The 24,511-nt window shown below is 38.9% G+C and overlaps 1 protein-coding gene across 6 annotated transcripts in view; it reads left to right on the forward strand.

Annotated features, from left to right (window-relative positions):
* Positions 1-204: 204 nt before the first annotated feature.
* USP32 (ubiquitin specific peptidase 32) overlaps positions 205-24,511 on the forward strand; it is a 205,463-nt gene continuing 181,156 nt past the window's right edge. For 2 of the 6 annotated variants that reach the window (XM_064271349.1, XM_064271351.1), the window contains exon 1: positions 205-353. In XM_064271349.1, the coding sequence (XP_064127419.1) occupies positions 296-353 (58 nt within the window). In that variant the 5' untranslated portion in view covers positions 205-295. The remainder of the gene's footprint in view (positions 354-24,511) is intronic. The other 4 variants (XM_023553508.2, XM_023553509.2, XM_010594271.3 and 1 more) reach the window with 2 other exon arrangements.

The following is a 24,511-nucleotide window of genomic DNA, read 5'->3' on the forward strand; positions in this document are numbered from 1 at the left end:
AGGGGCGAGGGCGTGAACTGGGAAGGGAAGGGAAGGGAGGGGAGGGGAGGGGAGAGAAGGGCGGAGCAGGAGGGAGGGGAAGGAGGCGGGGTGGGAGCGGGTCACGTGATTCGGCATGGAGGCGGTGGTGGCGGCCGGGAGGAGCCGCCGGGGCAGTAGCCGCACTTGTTAGTGTGGGGGTAGGAGGAGGGGACCGGGGACGCCGACGCCGTCACCCAGGGACGCCGAGGAGAAGGCGGTAGGGGGGTGGGGGCGAGATCAGGCTCCGACCCCCGGCCGAGGGGATGAGGGGAGCATGGGCGCCAAGGAGTCACGGATCGGATTTCTCAGCTACGAGGAGGCGCTGAGGAGAGGTGAGGGGGAGGGGTCTGGGCGAGCTGCCGGGGAGGCCGGCGACAGGCAGTCCAGAGGGTGGGTGACCTGGGAAGGGGAGGAGAGGTTGAGAGCGTGGGGGCGCCGGAGGCGGAAGGGAGAGAGGCCAGCGATGGGGAATATTTTGGGGGAGAGGGGTCGGGTGGGAAGCAGGGTTTGGAAATTTGGATCGTATGGAAGGGGGCGAAGCTTTCCCAGAGAGAAATGCTGTCAGGCGCTGGCAGGGCACTACCCGTGCTGTCTGGTGGCGTTGTTATCCTGGATGTGTCCGAGGAGGTCCTCTCCCCCATTTCTTGGGTGGCTCCAGCCCTTCCAGCCCCCCTCATCCTTTACTGCCATTTTCTCCATATCACTCCTTCATAAATACCTCCAACAACATCCTAAGCTCGTACCTAACAGCCTTGATTAGAAGGGAGAGGGGAGGCAGCTGCAACGCGCTCTTCTCTTTGCCTTGTCGTTTTGAGAAGACTCTGCCTTTGCCGAGGGCCTTTGCCAGTCCCTTGGGAACTATCACTCTCCACTTCTGCCTCCCCTCAGCCTTGGAGCGACTGACTTTGATAAGAACGACCTGAAATTAAGTTGTGTTTGAGGTGAGATGAGGCTGGACAGCTGGTGTTGCCACAAGACCTTGTCTTAGGTTTCATCTCAGACCTTGGCCAAAGCCTTTTAATTGCGCTTGGTTCCCAGTTCTCACTCCCGCCCCCCTATAAAATGGCATTTGGAAACCCGGCGTTCTGACATTGTGTTATAGCTCCCTTTGGAGACTGGCGTTGCTGCCAGTCCTGGCCTGCTGCTATTGGCTCTGATGCACTGTATGTTAACAGCCCCAACCCCCTACCACTTACTGTCATACCGCTGTCCGTGATCGCTAAAGCACACGCTAACTGAAAGTGTCTATTGCACAGTTTATGCACAGATGTGACTTCATATTTCATGACTGGGATTTGAGTGTGTGTTTCTGTGTGTGCTTGTATTTTCAACATTGAGTGGATTTGCTTGGTAAGAAGTGAAGACCATTAAGCAGATTAGGTGCTAGGCATTGACTGTTAACAGGTTTGTAAGTCAAGAAACCAGCCATGCTCTCGGTGATGGTTTTGGTATCTAAGAATATAAAAGTTGATTGAAAGGCAGACATTCAAAATGAGAATTTAATAGTGAACTGTTCATATGTAGGAAAAAGAAGGATAAATTCAGTGGGCCAATACCTGAAAATCAATATGGAATTCAGATGTATTGGTTGTGGATTTACCAGAATAAAAAAAAAAATGCTTTTTATGTTTTTTTTTTTTTTCCTTGTGGAACACTACAGTAATTGTTCTTATGGACAATCTCACTTGAAGTTTTTTTTCCTGCCTCAAGATGAGAAATATTCCAAATTCTTGATGTGTTTCCAGCCCTAGTAGTCTAGTCATTTCCGGGATGCTGTTGGAGCCTGACAGGTCTGGCCTCAATTAGGCAATGGCTTATATGGCATGAAACAGGACATCAGTCAAGCAGATTTACAGCTTTAAGGTTCAGAAGTGTTTAATTTCTTAAGTTTGAGGTTGTGAATATCAGTGATGTAGCTGACATTAAGGAATTCTAAAATTAAACCTTTATCCAACTCTAGCCTGCTTAATCTCATAAAAAACTGTAAGATCGTACCTTTGTAAATCTAAATGAAGTTAATAGTTGGTGCATTTTAAACTGATCTGACTGACAGTTTTTGTTCAGTTTCTTATGAAGTGTCTGCCTGTTGAATTTTAATGCATATGTATTTGGAGAGGTAGAAAAATATTTGTTAAAAGCTTATTTGTATTACATTTTGATTTTGTTTCTGTGGATTTCGCTGAACTCATTCTAATAGTTGGCAGATTGTCTTGAATTTTTATGTAGATAATGAAATTGTGAATTTAAAAAACCTTATTTGTAACTATTGTTTGAGAGAATTTATATTTTATTTTCGCTGCAGAGGAAAATTAAAGCAAAAGAGGGAAGCAAGTTGATAAAATAACATTTCTAAATGTTAACCAGAAGGATTTTTTTTTTTTAAATGTGGCAGCTTAAACATGATACTGTTTACTCTCATAAACATCAAACTTTTATATAGAATTTCTCTCAGTAAGGATACAGAAGAAGTTTATAAAGCTTTTTGATCGAGCTAAACAGTGGTTTGAGAACTCCTAAGGGAACTTTTTGGGCTCTTGAATGATCTAAATAGATACTAAACCCTCTGTCCATATTCTCACCTGTGTGTTTACAGTGTCTAAACTGAATGGGGGAAGAGGAAAGGTAGGATTTAAGAAACACACATTAGTCCCATGTGTGTTACGTGAATCATTGAACAAGCTTGATAAACTACTGAAATACCTCCCCCCTTGGCTTTTCTTAAAATTATTGAGCACTAAATAATGCCTAGCCATAATCAGGCAGTATATATATAAAAAAAGGCAAGTATATATTATATACGAATATGGAATTGCAAGCGGTTTATCTTGTGGAGTGTGGGGCCTTGGGAATGAAGTGTTATGTTAATGACAGATAACACCTACTAGAGCTGAGTGAAAGGGCAGGATAGTGACTTATGTATATTTCAGAAGCTCCAGAAATGAGCAAAATTGGTTATACATACTGTTTTAACTACACCGTGTGTCAGTTATATAACTGTTAACATTTTTTCTGAAAGTATACCTTAAAAAATTTTTTTTTTAGGGAGATATATTAGTGGTAGCTTTTATTTTTGGGTTTTATTTATCTTTCTTAAGTATTTTGAGTAGAACACAAGTAAGCCTTGCCTAGAAGGCTTTGACTCTTACTTAGATTGCATGTGTTTTGTAAGGAGGCCTTACCTGCTGTGTTCCATGGGTACTGAGAATTTTAGCAGTATATTCTTCATCTCTTTGCTTCTCCTCCTTACTGCATTTAAGGTTGTGGCTTGTGTATTCCTAAAAATGTATTCTAAATCCTTGGAACATAGTTAGTATTCAGGAAAACATTAAATGAAAAATGAGTTGCGTTTCAGAGCACTAAGGAACCTTAAAAATCTTCTTCAATGTTTTGATTCATTTTTCTTCCCCGCTCCTCCTTCCTTCCTTTCATTCTGGAAACTGAGGATTATAAGGCTTTCTTTTTTTTTTTGGTAAGACTTGGCTGAATTAAAATTGTTCTTAGTTTTTAAATTGTGGTAATAAAATATAGTAGGTGAAGTAGAATTTGGTACTTACATTCAACTAAAAAGTCGAGTGATAAACTATACATATCAATGTGAATATGTTGTGGATTTATCTTTTTGAATGTTCGTTCATTCGGTAAATTCTTAATGCGCAATAGCTGAGCTAGGCTCTGAGAAAAGACTAAGACTCTCACTAGCCTGGATCCGTGATCTCACTGATGTGTATACACTCAAGGGCTATTCAAGACCATCCATAGAGGGTGAGAATAAAATTCTACCCATTGCTGTTGAGTGGATTCTGACTCACAGGGACCCTATAGGACAGGGTAGAACTGCCCCATAGGGTTTCCAGGACTGTAATCCTTACGGAAGCAGACTGTCTCACATCTTGCTCCTGGAGAGCCACTGGTAGGTTTGAACTGCTGGCCTTTTGGTTAGCAGCGAAGCGCTTAACCAGTGCTTAGAACTTCTATTTATAGTCCTGTTTTGGGTATATTTGATAATTTTCATAATATATTAAAAATCAATATATATGTATATTATTTATAAACAATTAACACATAGTATACTATGTGCTATAGTGTATAGAAGAAGGAAGTGCTATAGGAATGCAGTGTGTCCTGTGTGTGTGTGTGTGTGTGTGTGTGTGTGTGTGTTTGTGTTTGATGACCTGGGAAGTTTTGTGGAAGAAGTGGAGTTTGAACTGGTTTTGAGAGATGGGGCAGGAGTTCAGCAGAAGGAACTATATGTACCAAGGCCTCGATGTGTGAAAGTCAAAAATGTGTTCTGAAAAGATGAGTATCTTGGAGCTTCTCTTGTAAGGTGTGGGATGGGCTGGGCTGAATGTTTAGACAGAGTGGTGGAGATTTGAAGGTAAAATGGTAGGTTGGATTCCACATGTGAAAGGTATTGATGCCAAATTCTGGTGTTTGAACTTTATCAAATGTGGTATGGGAAACCATTCATTGAAAGTTTTAAGTGGAAAAGTCACTTGATCAGGTTTCCTTTTTAGAAAGATAACTGTCACTGTGAAGGTGGAATGAAAAAGGGAGTAACTGGAGGCAAGAAGGCAGTAATCTAAGTGAAAAGTAAGAAAGAAGGCAATGGGGATAAAAGTGAATTTAGGAGGTTTTTTTATCGGAGGTAGAATTGATAAAACTTGTTGACAAAACTTGGTGTATGGAGAAAAGGAAAAATTGAGAATGAGTTTTATTTTGATCTTGGGTGACTGATAAAGAACAGATTTTGGGGACATGATAATAAATTCTGTTTTGGCTAATTGAGTTTGAGATGCATTGTTCTTCCTCCCAAGTTAAAAAAATTTTGATATTTACTATATATTGTTACTTAGTTTGTCATTCTGATCATTATACCTTTGATTCCTAGTCTTATTGCTTGTTACTAGTTGTATATCTTTAAATGCTAGGGTATAACATAGTTGTTTTTTGTCCCACACATATGATCTCTCTCACACCTTGAATTGATAGGAATACTGTGGGTCTGTAACAACCTTTTTGGGGTATAAATGAGTATGCCTAAATCCATCTAAGTCTCTAGGCAAATCTGGAATCTGCTAAATTGTAAAGTCTTTAATAATTAAAGTCATGTAACTGTAAATATCTTATTTATATTTTCAGTGCCTAATAATTCTGTATTAGCTAATATTTACTGAATTTTTACTCTATCACAATATTTTAAGTCTTATTATATGGATTATCATTTTTAATCCTCGTAACAATCTGTGAGGTTACAGAATAGGATACTGAGACTTAGAGAAGTTAACTTAAAAAACCAGCCCTACTACTTGTTAACTTTTAATGCCAGAGTATATTATATGGTTTCTTTGTACCACAGATGTTATCTGTTGCACACCTTGAATTTATAGGAATCCTGTTGTTAGGTGACATCGAGTTGATTTTCTAGTCATAGTGACCCCAAGTAACAGAGTAGAACTGCCCATTAGGGTTTTCTAGGCTATAATCTTTACGGAGGCAGATTGCCTGATTTTTCTCCTGCAGAGCAGCTGGTGGGTTTGAACCACCAACTTCTGGTTAGCAGCTGAGTGCTTAACCATTGTGCCACCGTGAATCCATATAGGAATCCTATGGGTATACAATAGCTTTTTGGAGTAAAAGGTATCTAAGCTAGTCACACAGCTCATAAGTAGTAGGAACTGGCTTTTTAATCTAGGCAGTCTGACCCATACTTGTAATCACATTTTCATATGCCCCTAGCACTGTACTCATTTCATAGTATGTGCACAATAACTGTGTGAAAGAATTTAATTTCCCAGTCATTTATAGGTTGCTGTGCCTGCTAGTGGAGTAATTAAGAATGTAATAGTTGCAGATTCCAGTACTTTTCATTTTGCTTACCCACCAACTGAGATGCTCTAAAACCTTGACTCCCTAACCAAGATTTTGTTCACCAAGTTTCACAGTATTAAACCTTCATTAATATTGTACTACCTATGTTTTTTATGTTTTGATGTTAGCTGTTTTAGCGTAATATATAATTCTATGACTATAAACAGAATTTCACAGTCAGGCCGTCTTCTGGGATGCACTGTTCTCCCTTATTAAAGCGTTTATTTTCCTTCCTCTGAGTTTGTTAGCATGTAGTTAAGAATTGTAGGTTTTTGTTAAACCTTTTGCAAGTATACCTAGCTGTCTCTTATTATTTATAAAGGAAAATAAGGGACAGTTTTAAATTAGTCTGCTTATATATATATTAGTCACCTAAGTAATACAAAGGTGCTGTTCTTCATACTCTCCAATTTATACATTTGGAGTGTCAATGACAAAGAGGAGATAAATACACCGATGAACCCTGAATTTTGGGGGATGAACAGAATGAGGTGACATCAGTCGATGGTCAGTGACCTCCCCACTTACCCAACTGGACAGCAGTTGTTTTTCTTTTCTTGTGCATTGTGCCTCTTTGTGCTTGGATAGCTGGACTTCACAGTAACAGCTCAGAGTTCCCTCCCAGAAAGATTCCTAGAGTTGGGAATGCAGTGACCAGCAAATAATCAGGTGTTTTCTCAGGAGAAAGGGAAGATTTTTGGTGCTTGAATTAATGATTGTAGGATCCGAGGAAAAGTTAGGGAAGTGATTATTCTTGCTGTGGTTTTTGGAGCACTAGAGATTAATGCTGAGAGTTTGGGTTAGAAGCATTAATGTAAAACGGCTGAAGTGGTGGAGGGATTTATTCATGAGTTAAAAGTTGGTAGTTTGAAAGTGGTTCTGAAAAGGCTGAGGTGAGACTGACAGTTCTTTTCATACTGTATCCAGGAAGCATGACTTCTCTTTTCGTGGCTTGTCATTGTTTATGCTTCTGCTTTTGCCTTTTGGGGTTCAGGATACTTTTATTTAAATTGAGCAACTGCATTCTTCTGTATGCCAATACCGTAAGTTCACTTGTTCCTCTCATTTATTAGTAAAGAGCTCCTGGAGAGCAGAGGTGAATAGTTAGTGACACAAGCCTGGTGAAACTAGCCTTTGGGGTATTTACTGTTATAATTTATAATCAGAGATCTAGCTATTCAAAGATGAGCAGGGTTCAAGGGCTTCCCTTAACCATCCTCTTTTTTAAAGATTTAATGTTCATCAACATAAGACTGTCTTTGTTTTATGGAAATCCCAAGTTTATTGATATCTTGCGATGAAGGTTTAGGAAAACTGATTATTTTGGAACCTTGCTATAATATGGTTCTTGGAGTCCTTGGTACTGAACTGCATCAAAAAACAAAACTGTGCTAAGATGAAGTTTTACGGAGGAAGTGCTCCAGCTTCTCTTTCATTTCTATAAAGAAGTTAGATTGTTTCAGGGTCTCACCCCTGTGGAAAAGCCTTTTAAGATTTGCTATGGTTTCATGCCTATTAGTAATGACTTTCCCTCCTGAAAGGATCTGGAAAGATTCCATTAGGAAAAGAACCCTTGTATTTCAGTAGGCCTCCCCTAGTCTTTTCGATGGCGGTAAATGTCAGTACTCCTCCACTCACCTGGTAAAGCCAAAAGTCTAGAGACAGTCTCAGTCTCTCCCTTTTTCTCACCATCTAATCTCTTCCCCAGTTTGAATCTATCACCAAGTCCTGTTAGTGCGCTATTCAGTCCAATCTGTTAACTTCTGCCACCACTCTAGTCCAAGCTGCCATCATCTCTTGCCAAGACACCGTACAGTGGTTTCCTAAATAGTTTCACACAGCAGCCGATGTAATCTTAAAATTTAAATCAGATCCTGTCACTCCTTTCCTTGTTGTTATTGGGTGCCGTCGAGTCGATGACGACTCATAATGACCCCATGTGACGGAGTAGAACTACCCCATAGGGTTTCCTAGACTGTAACCTTTACGGAAGCAGGTCTCCAGATCTTTCTCCTGTGGAGCCGATGGGTGGGTTTGAACTGCCAACCTTTTAGTTAGCAGACGGGTGCTGAACTGTTACACCACCAGGACTCCGTACTCCTTTCCTTAAATCTTATAATTACTTTAGAACAAAATATGTAGTCCATATAATGGCCTACAAGCCCCTAAATGATTTGGCTTCTGCTTAAAGTTCTAACCTGTCTCATACTGCTTTCCTTCCTATATACTAGCCACATTAGCCTTCTTTTTTGCTCTTGGAACCCTTTCTGGCTCTCTAGGCCTTTGCTTTTGCTGTTCTTGCTCAGCCTGGAAAGGCCATTTACAAATTTTTACATACTTGGCTCATTGTCATACCTGAGGTCCCAGATCATATGGCCTCAAAGAGGCAGTCCCTTATCACTTGGTATGAAGTAGCCTCCTGTCATTATTGTACTTTTCTGAATACATAGTTTGGTTATAGCCCTTATTATTGTCAGGCATGAATCCCCGGTGCCAGGAGAGGTGCAGTACCCTATGTGTTTTAAGTACTCAGTGAATATTGGATAGCTAGCTATATGTGTAAATGAGAGAAAACTATTTCCACCTGATGGAGAGATGTGAAAAACTTGCATAATGTTTTGCAAGGGCGGGGTTGGGGGGTGAGGGGATAGAGATAGAATGAAGTTCTGACTGGGACTGAGTCTAAGCAATGTATCCATCTCAAAATTTCTTTTCCTTTCAGCAACTTTGAAAAGTTTGTGCAAAAAGTTTTAACTGCTAGTTTAAAAATGTGATAACCTTAAATGCAGTATGTAATTTTGTTTGTTTATTTTAAATGCTTACAATTGGTACCTAATAATATAAACTTCTGAGTAGTTACTGGAGCCCTGGTGGCACAGTGGTTAAGAGATCGGCTGCTAACCAAAAGGTCGGTAGTTCAGATCCACCACCTACTCCTTGGAAACCCTGTGGGCAGCGCTATTCTGTCCTGTAGGGTTGCTTTGAGTCCGAATCAATTCCGTGACAAGGGGTTTGGGGTTTTTTTTTTTTTGAGTAGCTATCAAGAGACTAGTAAGGCAGTAAGTGTTGTGCTTATGTACACTTAATGCCATTTGATAAAAGGTAAAATTTAATAATTTTGCTCATGAAATGATTTATTTTTGTACAATGATCTTCATGTGCTTTTCATCCATGATGACACGTATCATCCTATTGCCATATGTGAAGTTCGAGTTGGAAACTTATTTGCTTAAAGTATTGTACAGACTTCGTTGAGAATAAAATTCATTTCAGTGTACAGAGCTCTCATTGGTTCTAAATAATTCAGGTGATTTTAAACTAAAATTTATCAGTATCTTTAGTTTTTTTTTTTTTTTCTTTGTTTTTGGTCTAAGATTCTTTTTCTTGCATTCCATGGCTAATACTTTTCTTAGTCTTTTAGTTTTTATTTTTACCAAAATGAGATAGGTAGGTAGATACAGATGTATAGATAGAGATAGCGCCATCGAATTGACTCTGATTCATGGCAACTCCCATGTACAGCAGAATGAAAGACTGCCCACTCTTGCATCATCCTCAAGGTTGCTGGCATGTTGGAGTCCATTGCTGTAGCTGTTATTTCAGTCCATTTCACCAAGGGTAGCCCTCACCCTCACTGGCCCTCTGCTTCACCAAACATGATGTCCTCCTCCAGTGATTGATTCCTCCTGATGATGTGCCCAAAGCAAGGGAGTCAGACAGTATTCTATTGTGATTCACAGGGCTTTCGATGACTAATTTTCAGGAGTAGATTGCCAGGCTTTTCTTCCTAGTCTGTCTTAGTTTGGAAGTTCCTCCAAAATCTGTCTACTGTGGATTACCCTGCTGGTATTTGAAGAACTGATTACATGGCTTTCGGCATTATAGCAACACACAGGCCGTCACAGTACGATGAACTAATAGACTGGTGGGGGATATATATATATGTAAGCATACAGAATTTAGAATCAAACGGTTCTTCAGGGCTTTTTATGAAAAACAGTTGCCCTCTACCTACCCCTCTCCCCCACCATTTTCCACTACCCAAAGGCTGATACTTACAACACTTTATTAATTTGGTTTACCTTTATATCAAAATAATATGCTTACTTTTTGCTTCTTTTTTTCCCATGTAGGGCATATTTATTGGCTTTACACTATTGAAGATGAGGATTTAACTCCTTCATACTGCCACCAGTCCCCCAAACACACATGTTCTTCTCATACATATATATATAAATGTATGTTTATATATTTTGTCTTTTTGTTTAGATCAAAAGGAGTCCTGGTTAAAGTGGCTAAAATGCTCGGCTACTAACTGAAAGGTCAGCAGTTTGAACCCACCAGCTGCTGCATGGGGGAAAGATGTGGCAGTTGCTACTATAAAGATTTACAGCCTTAGAAACCCTGTGGGGCAGTTCTACTCAGTCCTGTAGGGTTGCTATGAGTCAGAATCCACTCAGTGGCAGTGAGTTGGTTTTGGGTTAGATCAGTGCTCAGCGTCTATGTCATGGTTGTTATTAGTTGCTGTTGAGTTGCCTCTAACTCATGGCGACCTTAGAATGAAATGTTGTCCTGTCCTGTGCCGTTTTCACGATCGTTAGTATGTTTTGAGACCATTGTTGTAGCTATTGTGTCAATCCATCTCACTGAAGATTTCCCCCATTTTCACTGACCCTCTACATTACCAAACATAATGTCCTTTTCTGGTGACTGATCTTTCCTGATGGTGTGTCCAAAGTAAGTCAAAATCTTGACACCCTTGCTTCTAAGGAGCGTTCTGGTTGTATTTCTTCTGAGACTGATTTGTTCATTCTTTTGGTACTCCGCAGTATATTCAGTATTCTTTGTCAGTACCACAATTAGAATATATCAATTTTTCTGTCTTCCTTTTTCATTGTCCAGCTTTTGCATGCATACGAGGTGATTGAAAAGACAATGGCTTGGGTTAGGCACACCTTAGTCATTAAAGTGACATCTTCCTTAGGCCTTTATAAATGCTCTTCACAGCTAAGCCATTTAATATATTAGAATCACTTTTCCTGTATACTTGACTTTCCCCAAATTAAAAAAAAAATAATTGTCTTTTGTATGTTTAGGTTTCTTATTTGCTATAATTCAACCCGAATGCTCTTACCAGTTGTTTAAATCTACTCCATATGTTCAGATACATCAGGTGTTCACTCATTTCATCATCTTAGAGAAATCATTTCCTAGAGCCTTTTGGCCTGTTCCAGTCTGTCCTGATTGTCCTTGTACTTTGAGAGTAACAGTAGTCCTGGAATCTTACTTCATCACTATCCTGAAGATTCCCTTTAGCTCTGTGTTGGATCTCTTGTTACCTCTTTCTTGATTTACTCCTCCATTTTGGTGGAACACATTCTTTGAAAGCTTCCTCAAAAAGCATACATGGAAGGTTAAATTCTTGAGACCATCACTCTTGAGTCATTTTGGAGAATTATTTTAAAATAATTTTTACAACTGCTCTTTCTTTCTAACAGGTTCTATTTCTTTTGCTAAGTAGTTTTTCTGAAGGTTCCTTTTTAATAATCCCTATGTTTGATCTCTGGTCTTGTGGGTCCTGACTTAAGCCTACAGTAGGAGACTGGGATGGGTGGGTGACATGGAGGTGGGTAAGACATTACCCTAGAATGCAGTTTTCAGGATCATCTACCACAGACTATAAAACTCCATGTAGGGGCAAGTCTGTTTTGTTTACTGCTATATCCCCCACACTTGCACAGTGCCTGCCAGTTATTAGCTACTAAATAACTATTCATCGAATGAGTTGAATGAGTGAATTGGGTATCAAAGCAATTTTTTTTCTAAAAACTAGATTGAACTTTTAGGGGAAATTTGATTTAGGATATGTGTGTGTGAACATACTTAAATTTATATGTATATTCTAATGCATTATTTTAAAATATGATTAGTTGTATTAAACATGTCATTATGTCATTTTTGGTTCTGCTTTAAACATGGTTTTAGAAGTTATTAGTGAACAGCCGTGGTAGGAAGCTGTGGTGGATTTGTAACAGTTGTTTAGTTAATAAATTTGGTTTAGAGGTTTGTAAGTTCGTGGAAGCATCCGTAAGTAAAAGCTTGAACTGAATGGAGGTCTACAAACCAGATGTTATTCTTCGTCAGAGATGCTGATTTGAGAATACCTCTTTACAGGTAAGTATGGGAAGGACGAAATGCTTATTCTTTTTAGGCTTAGAGGTGGAGTAAGGAGCAATTTTCTAATGGTGGAAGCATTTTATATTGCCAGCTCATAGAGATTAAATTGAAGTTGACGGAAGATTGCCAAGCAAATATATTTAAATAATGAAATAGGACATCAACTGAATGACTACTTGGCAGTAAATAAAGTCTCATAGAAAAATGTTCCATTTTGAGTGGAGCCTATTTTTTGTATTATTTCAGTAGAGTACAAAACTAAATGCAACTTTTTTCCACCTCTCTGCTTATATATTGCGTATCTGTGATTCATACCCATTGCCACAAGCCAGAAGCCTGGTCATCGGCTGAGACTCTTCCCTTCTTAACTTTGTTCACATTTGATTGATCACAGTGTCCCTTTGGTGCTACCTTCTTGTCTGTTTCTTCTCCATCTTCACAGTCACAGCCCTGGAAAAGGCCTTCATCTGCCCCTCGGACTGTTAGTCTTCTACCCCTCCAACCCATTATTTCCACCAGAGGATCTTCCCGAAATGCACATCTGGTCGTTTTACTCATGCCCTCCAGTGGAAGGTACCCACATCCCATGATTTGAAGTTAATCTTTTTAACTTGGTAAACCAAGGTTTTCTGTGATTTGGTCCCCTCCTGAACACTCTGTGCCTTTGCAAATGCTGCTTCCTAGGTCTTGGAATGTTCTACTTCTCCACTGCCTTGCCACTTTACCCAGGGCAGGGTGGGAGACAGAACTCATTACTTTTTTTTTTTTTTTTGATATATGAAGGATTTGTTGTACATATATTTTTATTTTACTGAGATATAATTAGGTAAAGTGCATAAGTCTTAATGGTCCGCTTGATGGGTTTTTAGGTGTGCTTCTGAGTAACCACTACACAACTCGGGTTATAGAACATTTCTAGCATACCAGCAGGCTCCCTCCTCTCTCCCCTTCTAGTCAGTACTTCTCCTCAAAGGTAACCACTCTTGGCCTTCTATCACCAAGGACTAGTTTTGCCTATTTTTGAAATTTGTATAAATCACATCATACAGTATTTATTCCTGTGTGTATACATGGGGAACCCATTTTTAAGGACCAAATTTTAAGCATCTTCTCTGTGAAGCAAATTCCTGACAAGATTACTAGTGTCTTAAAATCAGGGCCATGGTATTATTTTTATTTCCAGAAGCTGGCATAGTGCCTGGCATGAAGTACATGCACATCAATGAATTGGAAGGCACCTTTCCCCCTGAACTGTCTGACTTGGCAGATCCCAGATCCTCATCCGTGAAGACTCAGTCCAGGTGTCAGGTCCTCTCAGAAGCCTTCCCTGACATTGCTCCTGCTTTCTCTCACCCTCCTGCTGTTTACAAACCTTCGTTGTTGTGGCTCCCTTTAACCAGCTTTCCTGTCCCCTCCTGCCTTCTAGTCCTTGCCCCTGGGCTGATGTGCTTAAACAGGGACTACTTTACTGGTGTGAATAAGGGGCATGGGAAAGTCATGTCAAAATTGCATGCAATTTTTGGAACCTTTTTTTCATATGATTTACATAATTTGATCCATTTGTTGTTGCTAACCGCTGTTGAGTTGACTGTGACTCATGGTGACCCCAGGTACAACAGAACTAAATGTTGACCGGTCTGCACCATCTTCACAATCATTGGTACGCTGAAGTCCACTGTTGTGGCCACTGTGTATTTTGAATGCCTTCCAACCTAGGTGGCTCATCATCTAGCATTATGTCAGACAGTATTCTGTTGGGAGCCATAGGGTTTTCATTGACTAATTTCCGGAAGTAAATCACCAGGCCTTTCCTCCTAGTCTCTCTCAGTCTGGAAGCTCCGCTGAACCCTGTCCACCATGGGTGTCCCTGGTGGTATTTTAAAAACCAGTGGCATAGCTTCCAGCATCAACAGCACACACACCAACACTATAAGACAAACTGACAAAGAAGTGTATGTACTCTTCCTTTAAAATTTTAAGTCACCTTTTCTCCACAATGAGTATTCGGTGGGCTAATTGATTTGTTCTTCTCACTTCACCTTTTTATGATTTCTCTTATCTGGAGTGATTTTTCTCTGCTTTCATCTATTCTAATTTATATTGTGCAAGGTGTTGGGAAGGGACGATGAGGCTACATTATGAAGGGTTCAGCATTCTCATTTGATTCTTCCTATCTTTCTAGACTTTACCCAAATCTTACCACCTTATCTGAGACTTTCCTGGATTATCCAGTACTTATAATCTTCTTTGAACTCCTGTGGCTATTAATTTGTATCCTTTGTATTAATTTGTATCCTATATATGGTATTGTTTTGTGTGTTAATTTGATCTCCCTGCTAGGATGCAAGCTTGTTGAGAGGAAGAACCTTTTTTTTTTTCTTTTTAACTGTTTTGTACTGTTTTAAGCACAGAGTAGGTATTCAATGAAAGAGCAAGGAGCCATGGTGGCACCGTGGTTAAATGCTCGCTGCTAACTGAAAGGTGGTCAGTTTGAACCCACTCAGTGGCTCCCTGGGAGAAAGATTTGGCAGTCTGCTTCCATAAAGATTTACAGCCTGGTAATGGTCTGATTGAGACTGGAGGGACCCTGACGGCCATGGTCCCTGGACCCTTTCATAGCTCAAGATTGGAACCATTCTCAAAACCAACTCTACGACAAGGCTTGGCCTGGGCTATAAGATAGGCAATGATGCTGGTGAGGAGTGATCTTCATGGCTCAAGTAGGCACGTGAGACTATGCGGGTGACTCCTGTCTGGTAGCGAGATGAGGAGAGGGGTACAGGAGCTGGTTGAATGCACATGGCGGATACGGAGGGAGAGGAGGAATGTGCTGTCTCATTAAGGGGAGAGCAGCTGTGGGAGTGCACTGTGGAGTGTGTATGGCTTTTTGTATGAGAGACTGACTTGATTTGTATACTTTCACCTAAAGCACAATTTAAAAAAAAAAAAAAAAAGATTTACAGCCTGGGAAACTCTATGGGGCAGTCCTACTCTGTCTTATAGGGTCGCTATGAGTTGGAATCGACTCTGCATCAATGGGTTTCGGGTGGGTGTTCAGCATATGCTAGCCGATTGAGAGAACCATATGGTTATAGTCATTGTTCTCTTTTTATTATAATGTGTTGCTTTTTCTTAACAGTTATCTCTTTAGTTTTCTTGTAAGAGATACCTTTTTATTTTCATTGGTGTCTTCTTTTGAAGGCTTAAAAGAATGTGGTTCACAGCTCTAATTCTCAGTTTCCAAGTGTATAGGAATGTGACTGAATGCTACACTTACAAGTCTAAGAAAAACGCATTGCATTGCAGTTCTATTTGTGTTAGAAGAATTTATTAGAAGATAGACAATTGTGGGCTACACTCAAATTTAGAGATTTTTGCTTATTTTATGTGTTTGTGTCAGTTTGAAGATTTTAAAATGTACCAGAATCCTCCACACTTCACTGGTGACTTGTGATCCTGGCAGGGATAAGCTAAGTTGGAAGGGTAGACTGTTCCTGTGTATTTTCGTATTTTTGAGTCACTGTACCTGGGATATCGTAGACGTTGATGCATTTCCCTATGTGTGTGAAAATGCTACAGGTGGAGTTTTCTACTTTTTAAAATGTCCACGTTTATCACAATTGTCTTCTAATAGTTTTTTTTTTTAATCTATTTTCCTTAATTTATCCCAGGGGCGATTTGACATTTGCATTGTTATAAAGCCCGTTCTAAAAGCTCTCTATAAAGCTATTTAAAAATATAGAATATATATATTGTTAAGTATATATAAAGCTATTTGCACACACACAAATATACACACAGCTTTTTCATATACATATATATGAGAGAAAGCAAAAAATTGCTCTGGATTATGATTTCTGACTGTAGTAGGAATATTGCCTGCTCATTAGCAGTATTTTCAGCTATATGTTTTATTAGGATCATTGTAAGGGACTTCTGAAACTTTTCATGTAAATTTTGGTCTGATATTCACAAGCTCAGGTAAATAGTTTAGAATTTAAGTAGTGTTACAGGTTGTGCAGAGGAGATAACCACAAATCCCTGAAAGACTGACCCTGCAGCAGCAGAAAACCAGAGTAGAAAGAACCCTAATCCCTACACCCAGAAAACCTCCTACAAGAAAGACGCCTTTGGCAATATTTTCCAAATAGTCCACACAGCCTGTGGGTGAATTAAAAGCTAGCGACAACCTGTAAAAGCAGTACTGCCTGTAGTGAAAGCTCAAGAAAGCCAAATTTTATTATGAAATCACAGCCAGGTGGAAAGCCAGGATATTCGCTGGGGAACGTTAAAAAAGGCCAGTCTCTCTTATTGCAGATCGCTAGGTAAATGACAGCAGGTAGCCTCTTCCCTAAGTATGAGCAATATATGTATCCTCATGAAATTCTAGAATTTAGCCTTCGTTAATCCAGTTGCTACAAGGGTTTAGGGCTTATGTGTTATATGTGCGCCTGTCATAGAGACCAGTTAAGACGGTGCTCAGTAATGCCCGTAACCGTTGCCGTAGTAATGCAGAAGACATTTATATGCTTTCAAATTTTTTGCTTTTAGGCTTCCTTTTAAAGAAAGACCTGTCTGTGTTTTTTAACTTTCTATCTGGAGGCAGGTTCTCAAAATGTATATCTTAATGGGCACATATAGATCTGTTTTATTATAGATTAATAGATGAGTTTAAAAGGGGGTGGTAAATACTGGTTGTAAGAGGTTTCTTTTAGGTCTGTAATCTCTCAGATGTAGTCCTTTGCATATCAGAATTTTATGTGGAAGTGCTCTTTGTGCATTTTTCTTAGAAGTTGTCAACGATTTATCTAATAACTCTTACTTCCAGCAGTTTTTGTCTCTTGGCATTGGTTTTTGACAACTTCATATTAGAGAAAACTTTTATTCTAGACTGAAGACTGATGCACCAGTGTGTTCATATGAAATTTTTGTTTCCAAATTTCTGAAGTTATTTGATGGCTTTATTTGGTGATTCATGTTTTAACATTGTGTTAAGCATTACTGTTTAACATTGAGCTCAGTGGAGTTAAAATACTGTACTCCAAGGAAGAAATCAGATTTTATTCATCTTTTAGAAGTTGTTACTTTTCATTTAAAAAAAAAAAAGTCAGGTTGTAATTATCAAAAAATTGAGTGATAATGAAAGTCTTAGGCATATTCTGATTTACTGTTTTTTGATTGTATGCGTTGGAAGATATGAATTATCTTGTCTTTCCAAGTTACTTTAGAAGTTAAAGATTTGTTGGAAAAATTTAAAATGACAGGTCAACATTTGTATTTATTCCTTTTCACTTTTGTCCTGCTCTCATTTTGTGCTTAGATTTCACATCTCAACTCTGATTGGCCTATTAGACTTATTTCTGTAACTTTCTGCCATATTGCCTCTACTAAAGTTATCAGGATAAAGGTAATTATAAACTCTGGATTTATTTATAGGATCTACTCAGCTTACTCAGCTCTACTACATTAAAAATAGGAAAGGAAAGAAAAAGTTAACCAAAGCCATGTATGTGTTATTTGTATACTTCATGAGTGTGTACGTATGTGTTTCGTCAAGAATGCAAATTCTGACATTGTGTTACATGATTTATGGTGCATTATAGATGTTCTTTTAAATGCTCTATAATAGTTAAAAGGGATTACTAATCAATGGGAGAATTTCAGTTATTTGACCTTTGAAAGCTTTTGTCAAAACATTAAAATCTATCTTATTGTTAGTTATGGATGTGTCAGGAAGTTTAAAAAAATAGTGAAACTAACATATTTAGTATACTGTAATTTAAAGTATTATAGTTAAAGTGTTTTATTTCACTGTTAAAAACTTAACAAGAATCGTTTGAATAGTGCTTGCCTTCTTGTATAATTTATGATACAGGGTGAGCATCTTTTCTATGCGTTGATAAATTGTCGTAAGTTCTTTCTAAATCTGGATTAGCTTCCGCTTCCAGCGTTTTATCTTTTGTGCGTTCAGTATTGTGGAATATCTCTGTGAGTTCCTTTACTGTAAAATTTTTTGCTGGCATCCCTTCTTCTGGGACATTGTCATTCTTTTCATCACAACCATTTTCCTCATTTATGCTGGGAAATGCGTCTTTCATTAAGTCCTCTGGCTAGGTATCTAGAGTAACTTGAACAGTGGCAGTATCAACATTCCCATGGTTAGGTATTTCTTCTAAATGTCAGTTTGTGTTGGACTCGAATTTAGCATTATCACTTCATTTCATTGATGTATTTTCATCTTTGTTGGATAGTCCCCTTTTTTGATGATCTATTTTCATAAAATATGACATGACTACTACACGTTTGTTCTCTATACATACACTGACGAACAGATGCACAGTGACCAATCACCAGCAGACTTTGAAAGAAGAAACATGATTAGTCATCGATGATGATACACATCTATTATGTGTACTGTGAAGAGCTAGCAGCAAAGTTTGCACTTATTCACAGTTAATATAATGTGGTGAATGAAATTTGACCTGTTTTGGGGAACTCGTGTTATTTAACTGCGGAAGAGGAGTCCGAGCACAGCCTGCCACCTTTCCCTGTTACCCATGAATAAACCTTGTGTTTAGGACCATGTGTATTGGCCTGGCTTCTTGGACGGAATGTGAGTGTGGGCTAGCTTGCCTGCCTTGGAAGTCTTGACCCAAAACACATCCCATTACAGCTGGTAGCCTGTTAGCACATCTCTCCCCTTAGGCCAGAGCACATGTCATCATTCCCAAGAATTGTTTAGCTAAGTGTATGCATAATATGACATCTGGGCAACCCCACTTCTGTATCTTTTCCTAGTGGGGAGGGAACAGGCTCCTTCGCCTGTAACACAAGACAGGTACGGCCAGACCATCTCCCTGCATTGGCTGTGGAATGAGACCTGTTTTTGGCTATGGGGGACGAAGCTCACTGTTGAAGCTGATCTTGCTCTATTATCTGTGTGAGTAAAGCATTTTTCCATCTAGTTCCCGTGTGAGTCATATTTTCCTGACACCTGCAAACTATGGAGTGGGTTGACATCCTAGGGCTGCTACTCCTGGTGACAGGAATTATGCTCTTTGCTGTCTTCCTTGTGGTGGGACTCCTCTCCTGGAGGTGGTAACAGATGTTACTTACTCAACATTAAACTGATAACTGAAATTCATGCATATTATAACCATGTGAAGTGAGGACTGTCCTTTTATTAAAAAAATTAACCTTAGTTGCTCTAATTGTTCATGAGATACATATTTTGACAAGGAGTTGATTTCTTAAGAATGTGTATGTGGTTTGTAGAGAAAATAATATGAGGCTTTGCTATATAATCTCATTTTTTTCTTGTACTTAATTAATTCTGCAAACTTCTTGTCATTAGATGCCACTGAGTCTTTTCAACTCATAGCGACCCCATGTGACAGAGTAGAACTGCTCCATAGGGTTTTCTAGGCTGTAATCCTTAGGGGAGCAGATCGCCAGGCCTTTTCCTGAGAAGTGGCTGGAAGGGTTCAAATTGCCAACCATTTGATTAGTAGCCAAGCGCTTAACCATTGTGCCACCAGGGATCCTTTTTCTGCAAACTTTCTGCCTTTAATATAGACCATGTGTGGGGTGTTATTTGCTGTGATTTTTAGGACTAGATTTTTTAGTTTCTTATTTACCCTGTGGAACTGATTAGCAAAGACATTAACTTCTTTTACCAAAAAGATTTTGTTGTAAGACTATCTATTGTAAGAGTTTAGTAAAATAAATTAACAAACATACAGTGACTATGTCATATACTATACTCATTATCAGGGAACCCCTGATGGTGTAGTGGTTAAGTGCACCAGGCGCTCCTTGGAACCTCTATGGGGCAGTTCTGCTTTGTCCTATAGGTTTGCTATGAGTCGGAATCGACTTGACGGCAACGGGTTTGGGTTTTTTTTTTTATACTCATTATCATAGACTGTCATATACTCATTAAAACTAGTACTGTAGAAGAATACTTAGTAACGAAGAAAGCTGTTCACAGTATCATTAAAAAAAAAAAAAAAAAAACCAGTGCCATTGAGTCGATTCCGACTCATAGTGATCGTATAGGACAGAGTAGAACTGCCCCACAGAGATTCCAGGGGGCGCCTGGCCAATTCAAACTGCTGACCCTTTGGTTAGCAGCCGTAGCACTTAACCACTGTGCCACCAGGGTTTCCTCATGGTATCATATAGTGGAGAAAATATTGTGAAATAATGTACTGTATGATCTTGCTCTTATAAAAATAACATATATGTAAAGAAAGCATATTGGAAGAATATATTGCCAAACATTAATTAACAGGTTTCTCTTTGTGGTAGAGTTGAAGGTGATTTTTTCTCCTTGTGTATCTGTAGTTTTCTTAAAAAACTTGATTGTATTTTTAAAACAATTTTTCTTATTATGAAAAAGTATGTATTTTAGGCCTCTTCATGTGCTGCTTTCAAATTTAGATGTAATAAGGAGTTCCACTTCTTTTGGTATTCCAAAAGAAAAGTCTGTTGCCTGTAAAGTTTTTGCAAATTTTTTTAGGTTAATATTGTTTAAATGCTTTTGTGTGTTTTGTAGCCAGTTGTTTCATGAAAATTGATTTATGTTTTGAGAACTTTTCAGCAGCTTTTTTAATTTATTCCCTTCATTTTTTAAAAGTTTGACAAAATATTTTGGGCAGCAGAAAAGTTGAGGCTATTTGTTGGTGTCACCATCCAAAATTTTTGAAGGATTTAAGGCCTTTTGAAGTTATCCTTAAGGTAATCTGGATAAGTTTCTAGTAAAGATTTGAATAATACTTAGCCAATCTGAATTCTACAGAGAAGATACAAGTAGATTATTTTAAGAGTATTAAAGTAAAAAAGGTGAAATTTAATAATAAGAAATCATACTTCCTTTTTAGAAGGATTTTGTGTGTGTATTAGTTCTTTTGCTTTTTTTTCCCCTTTTAAAAAATGTATGGGCTATGCTTTGATTTGACAAAAGCATTAAATTTCTTATGGTTATTGGGATAAATAAATGATTTAATGATGAATTAAATATTTATTAAGTGCCTATGCAGTTTCATAGGGAGCCCTGGTTACACAGTGGTTAAGTGCTCGGCTGCTAACTGAAAGGTTGGCGGTTCAAACCCACCAGCTGCTCTGCAGGAGAAAAATATGGCAGTCTGCTTCTGTAAAGATTACAACCTTGGAACCCCTATGGGGCAATTCTTCTCTGTCCGATATAGGGTAGCTATGAGTCGGAATTCGACTTGATGGCAGTGGGTTTGGTTTTTTTGCGTGGGGGGCAGGGGGTTATGATGTTTCTGGAGCCCTGGTGCCACGGTGGTTAAGAATTTGGCTGCTAACCAAAAGGTTGGCAGGTCAAATCTGCCAGCCACTGCTTGGAAATCCTGTGGGGCAGTTATACTGTCTTATAGGGTTGCTATGAGTTGAAATGGACTTGATAGCAATGGGGTTTTGTTTTTTTTTTTAAACAAGTGTGTGATATTTTAGGCTCTGTGTAAGTGCTGGGGGACACCAAGACAAACATGGTACTAGTTTATTATCCATTTAAGGTACAGCTGAGGCATAAAGGAAAGAGCAGTCATTTTATATCTGGGGGTGAATGGAAAGGGGAGGTGACATTTCAGCCTAATCTTAAAAGAGGATTAGGTATCGTTCAGGTGGCATCGGTAGAAATAGGGTGGTATACACAGAGAGAGAGCATTATAAGCAAAGGCATACAGGAGTGTCGACTACCAACCAAGAGCACTTTTGTAAAACTTGTTTGAAAATTATAAAAGCAATATAACATTACTGAGAAATAGGAAAATAAAGGGACAAAACATCACTAACGATCCCATCATGCTAGCGCAGCTAATTTGCTTTTACTTTTCTCAAAATTTTTATATTGTTTTACTCATAACGTAATACAATTTAGTATCTTTTTTATGTTTGCTTTTGTCAAGTTATACATGCATATAGTTTAATGATTTGAATAGTTTGTACAAGATTTGTTACAAAAGAGGCCGTTTCCTAGTCTTCCCTGGCCTTTTTCCCTCCCTAGAGGAGACCACTTTATATTCTTTTAGTCGACTGTTGCTTATTTGGTACTGATTTTTCAGTTTTAGATGTTATCCGTTGACTTCCCACTTCTGAGCATGAGAATTTAGCTTTCTTCCCCCTCCTTTCCCCAGAGCCACACACTTCCCCTTTCCCTATTACCTCATCCTGCCACTGTGTTGTTGTTAGTGCTGTTTAGTCATTTCCGACTCATAGCGACCCTGTGTACAACAGAACGTGACGCTGCCCAGTCCTGCGGCATCCTCACAGTCATTGTTATGTTTGAGCCCGTTGTAGCAGTCATGGTGTCAGTCCATCTTGTTGAAGGTCTTCCTCTTTTTCCCTGACCCTCTTCTTTACTAAGCATGATGTCCTTCTCCAGGGACTGGTCCATTGTAATAACATGTCCAAAATAAATGAGATGAAGTCTCTCCATCCTCGACTTCTAAGGAGCATCCTGGCTGTACTTCTTCCAAGGCAAATTTGTTCATTATTGTAGCAGTCCATGGTATATTCAGTATTCCATGCCAACACCTTAATTCAAAGGCATCAGTTCTTCCTCAGTCTTCCTTATTGATTGTTCAGCTTTCACATGCATATGAGGTGATTGAAAATGCTGTGGCTTCGGTCAGGCACACCTTAGTCCTCAAAACATCTTTGCTTTCTAAAGCTTTGAAGAGGATTTTGCAGCACATTTGCCTAGTGCAATGAGTCGTTTCATCTCTTGACTGCTGCTTCCACAGATGTTGATTGTGAATCCAAGTAAAATGAAATCCTTGGTAACTTCAGTATTCCCTCCATTTATCATGATACTGCTTTTTGGTCCAGTTGTGAGGATTTTTGTTTTCTTTATGTTGAGGCATAACCTATACCGAAGGCTGTAGTCTTTGATCTTCATCTATAAGTGCTTAAATCCTCGTCACTTTCGGTAGGCAAGGTTGTGTTATCTGTATATTGCAGGCTGTTAATAGGTTTCCTCCAATCCAGATGCCCTGTTCTTCTTCATATAGTCAAGATTCTCGGATAATTTGCTCAGCATACAGATTGAGTAAATATAGTGAAAAGATACAACCCTGACACACACCTTTCCTGATTTTAAACCACGTGGTATTTCCCTTGTTCTGTTTGAATGATTGCCTCTCGGTCTATGTACAGGTTCCTCATGAGCACAATTAAGTGTTCTGGAATTCCCATTTTTTGCAGTGTTATCCATAATTTGTTAATGATTCACACAGTCGAATGCTTTTGCATAGTCAATACAACACTGGTAAACATCTTTCTGGTATTCTCTGTTTTCAGCCAAGATCCATCGGACATCAGCAGTGATATCCCTCGTTCCACGTCCTCTTCTGAATCCGGCTTGAATTTCTGGCAGTGCCTTGTGGATGTACTGCTGCAACCATTTTCAAATTATCTTCAGCAAAATTTTACTTGGGCGTGATATTAATGATATTGTTTGATAATTTCTGCTTTCTGCTGGATCACCCTTCTTTGGAATGGATACAAATATGAATCTCTTCCAGTCAGTTGTTCAGATAGCTGTCTTCCACATTTCTTGGCATAGATGAATGAGCCCTTCTAGTGTTGCATCCATTTGTTTGAAACATCTCAATTGATACTCTTGATATTCCATAAATTCCTAGAGCTTCCTTTTTTGCCCACTGCCTTCAGTGTAGCTTGGACTTCTTCCTTAAAGTCCATCGGTTCTTGATTATATGCTACCTCCTGAGGTGGTTGAACCTCCACCAATTCTTTTCGGTCCAGTGACTCTGTTTGTTCCTCGCGTCTTCTTTTGATGCTTCATGGATCATTCAGTATTTTGCCTATAGAATAGAATCCTTCAAAATTGCAACTCGAGGCTTGAATTTTTTCTTCAGTTCTTTCAAGTTGAGAAATGCCAAGCATATTCTTGACTTTTTGTTTTCTAACTCCAGGTCTTTGCAGGTTTCATTTTAGAAGTAGATAGCCAGTACTTCTTCCTAGTCTCAGTCTGACAGATGAGTGATGGCCTGCTGGGATAGTTATATGGTAATTTTGGTTAAATATTCAGTGTTTACCTTATTATGACCATGTACATATGATTCACAGCTGAAATTATGTAGGAAGCTATGATTACTTTTCTAGCACTTTTTGTTTTTCTGGAGTGAATAATTGTCATGGTTTTGTTTGCTTGGTGTATTCAAGTATTTATCATTAATTCAACCTTAAACTGCCACTTGCTCAAGTGTCCTCTCAAGACTATCAGTTTCCTCTGATGTCTCATTGCCCTTCTCACTTGCTCCGCAGTGAACCTATCACTCACTTTTGATCTCATCTGGTCCACAGTTGTGATCCTTGAAACTGCCTTCACGCTTAACCCTGGAGATTCTTCTGTATAGATCTTTTGTTACCTGTATTCCATATTTTCTGACCAGTCTAT

Source organism: Loxodonta africana, chromosome 18 (genome assembly GCF_030014295.1).
Source record: "Loxodonta africana isolate mLoxAfr1 chromosome 18, mLoxAfr1.hap2, whole genome shotgun sequence".
Taxonomy (NCBI): Eukaryota; Metazoa; Chordata; class Mammalia; order Proboscidea; family Elephantidae; genus Loxodonta; species Loxodonta africana.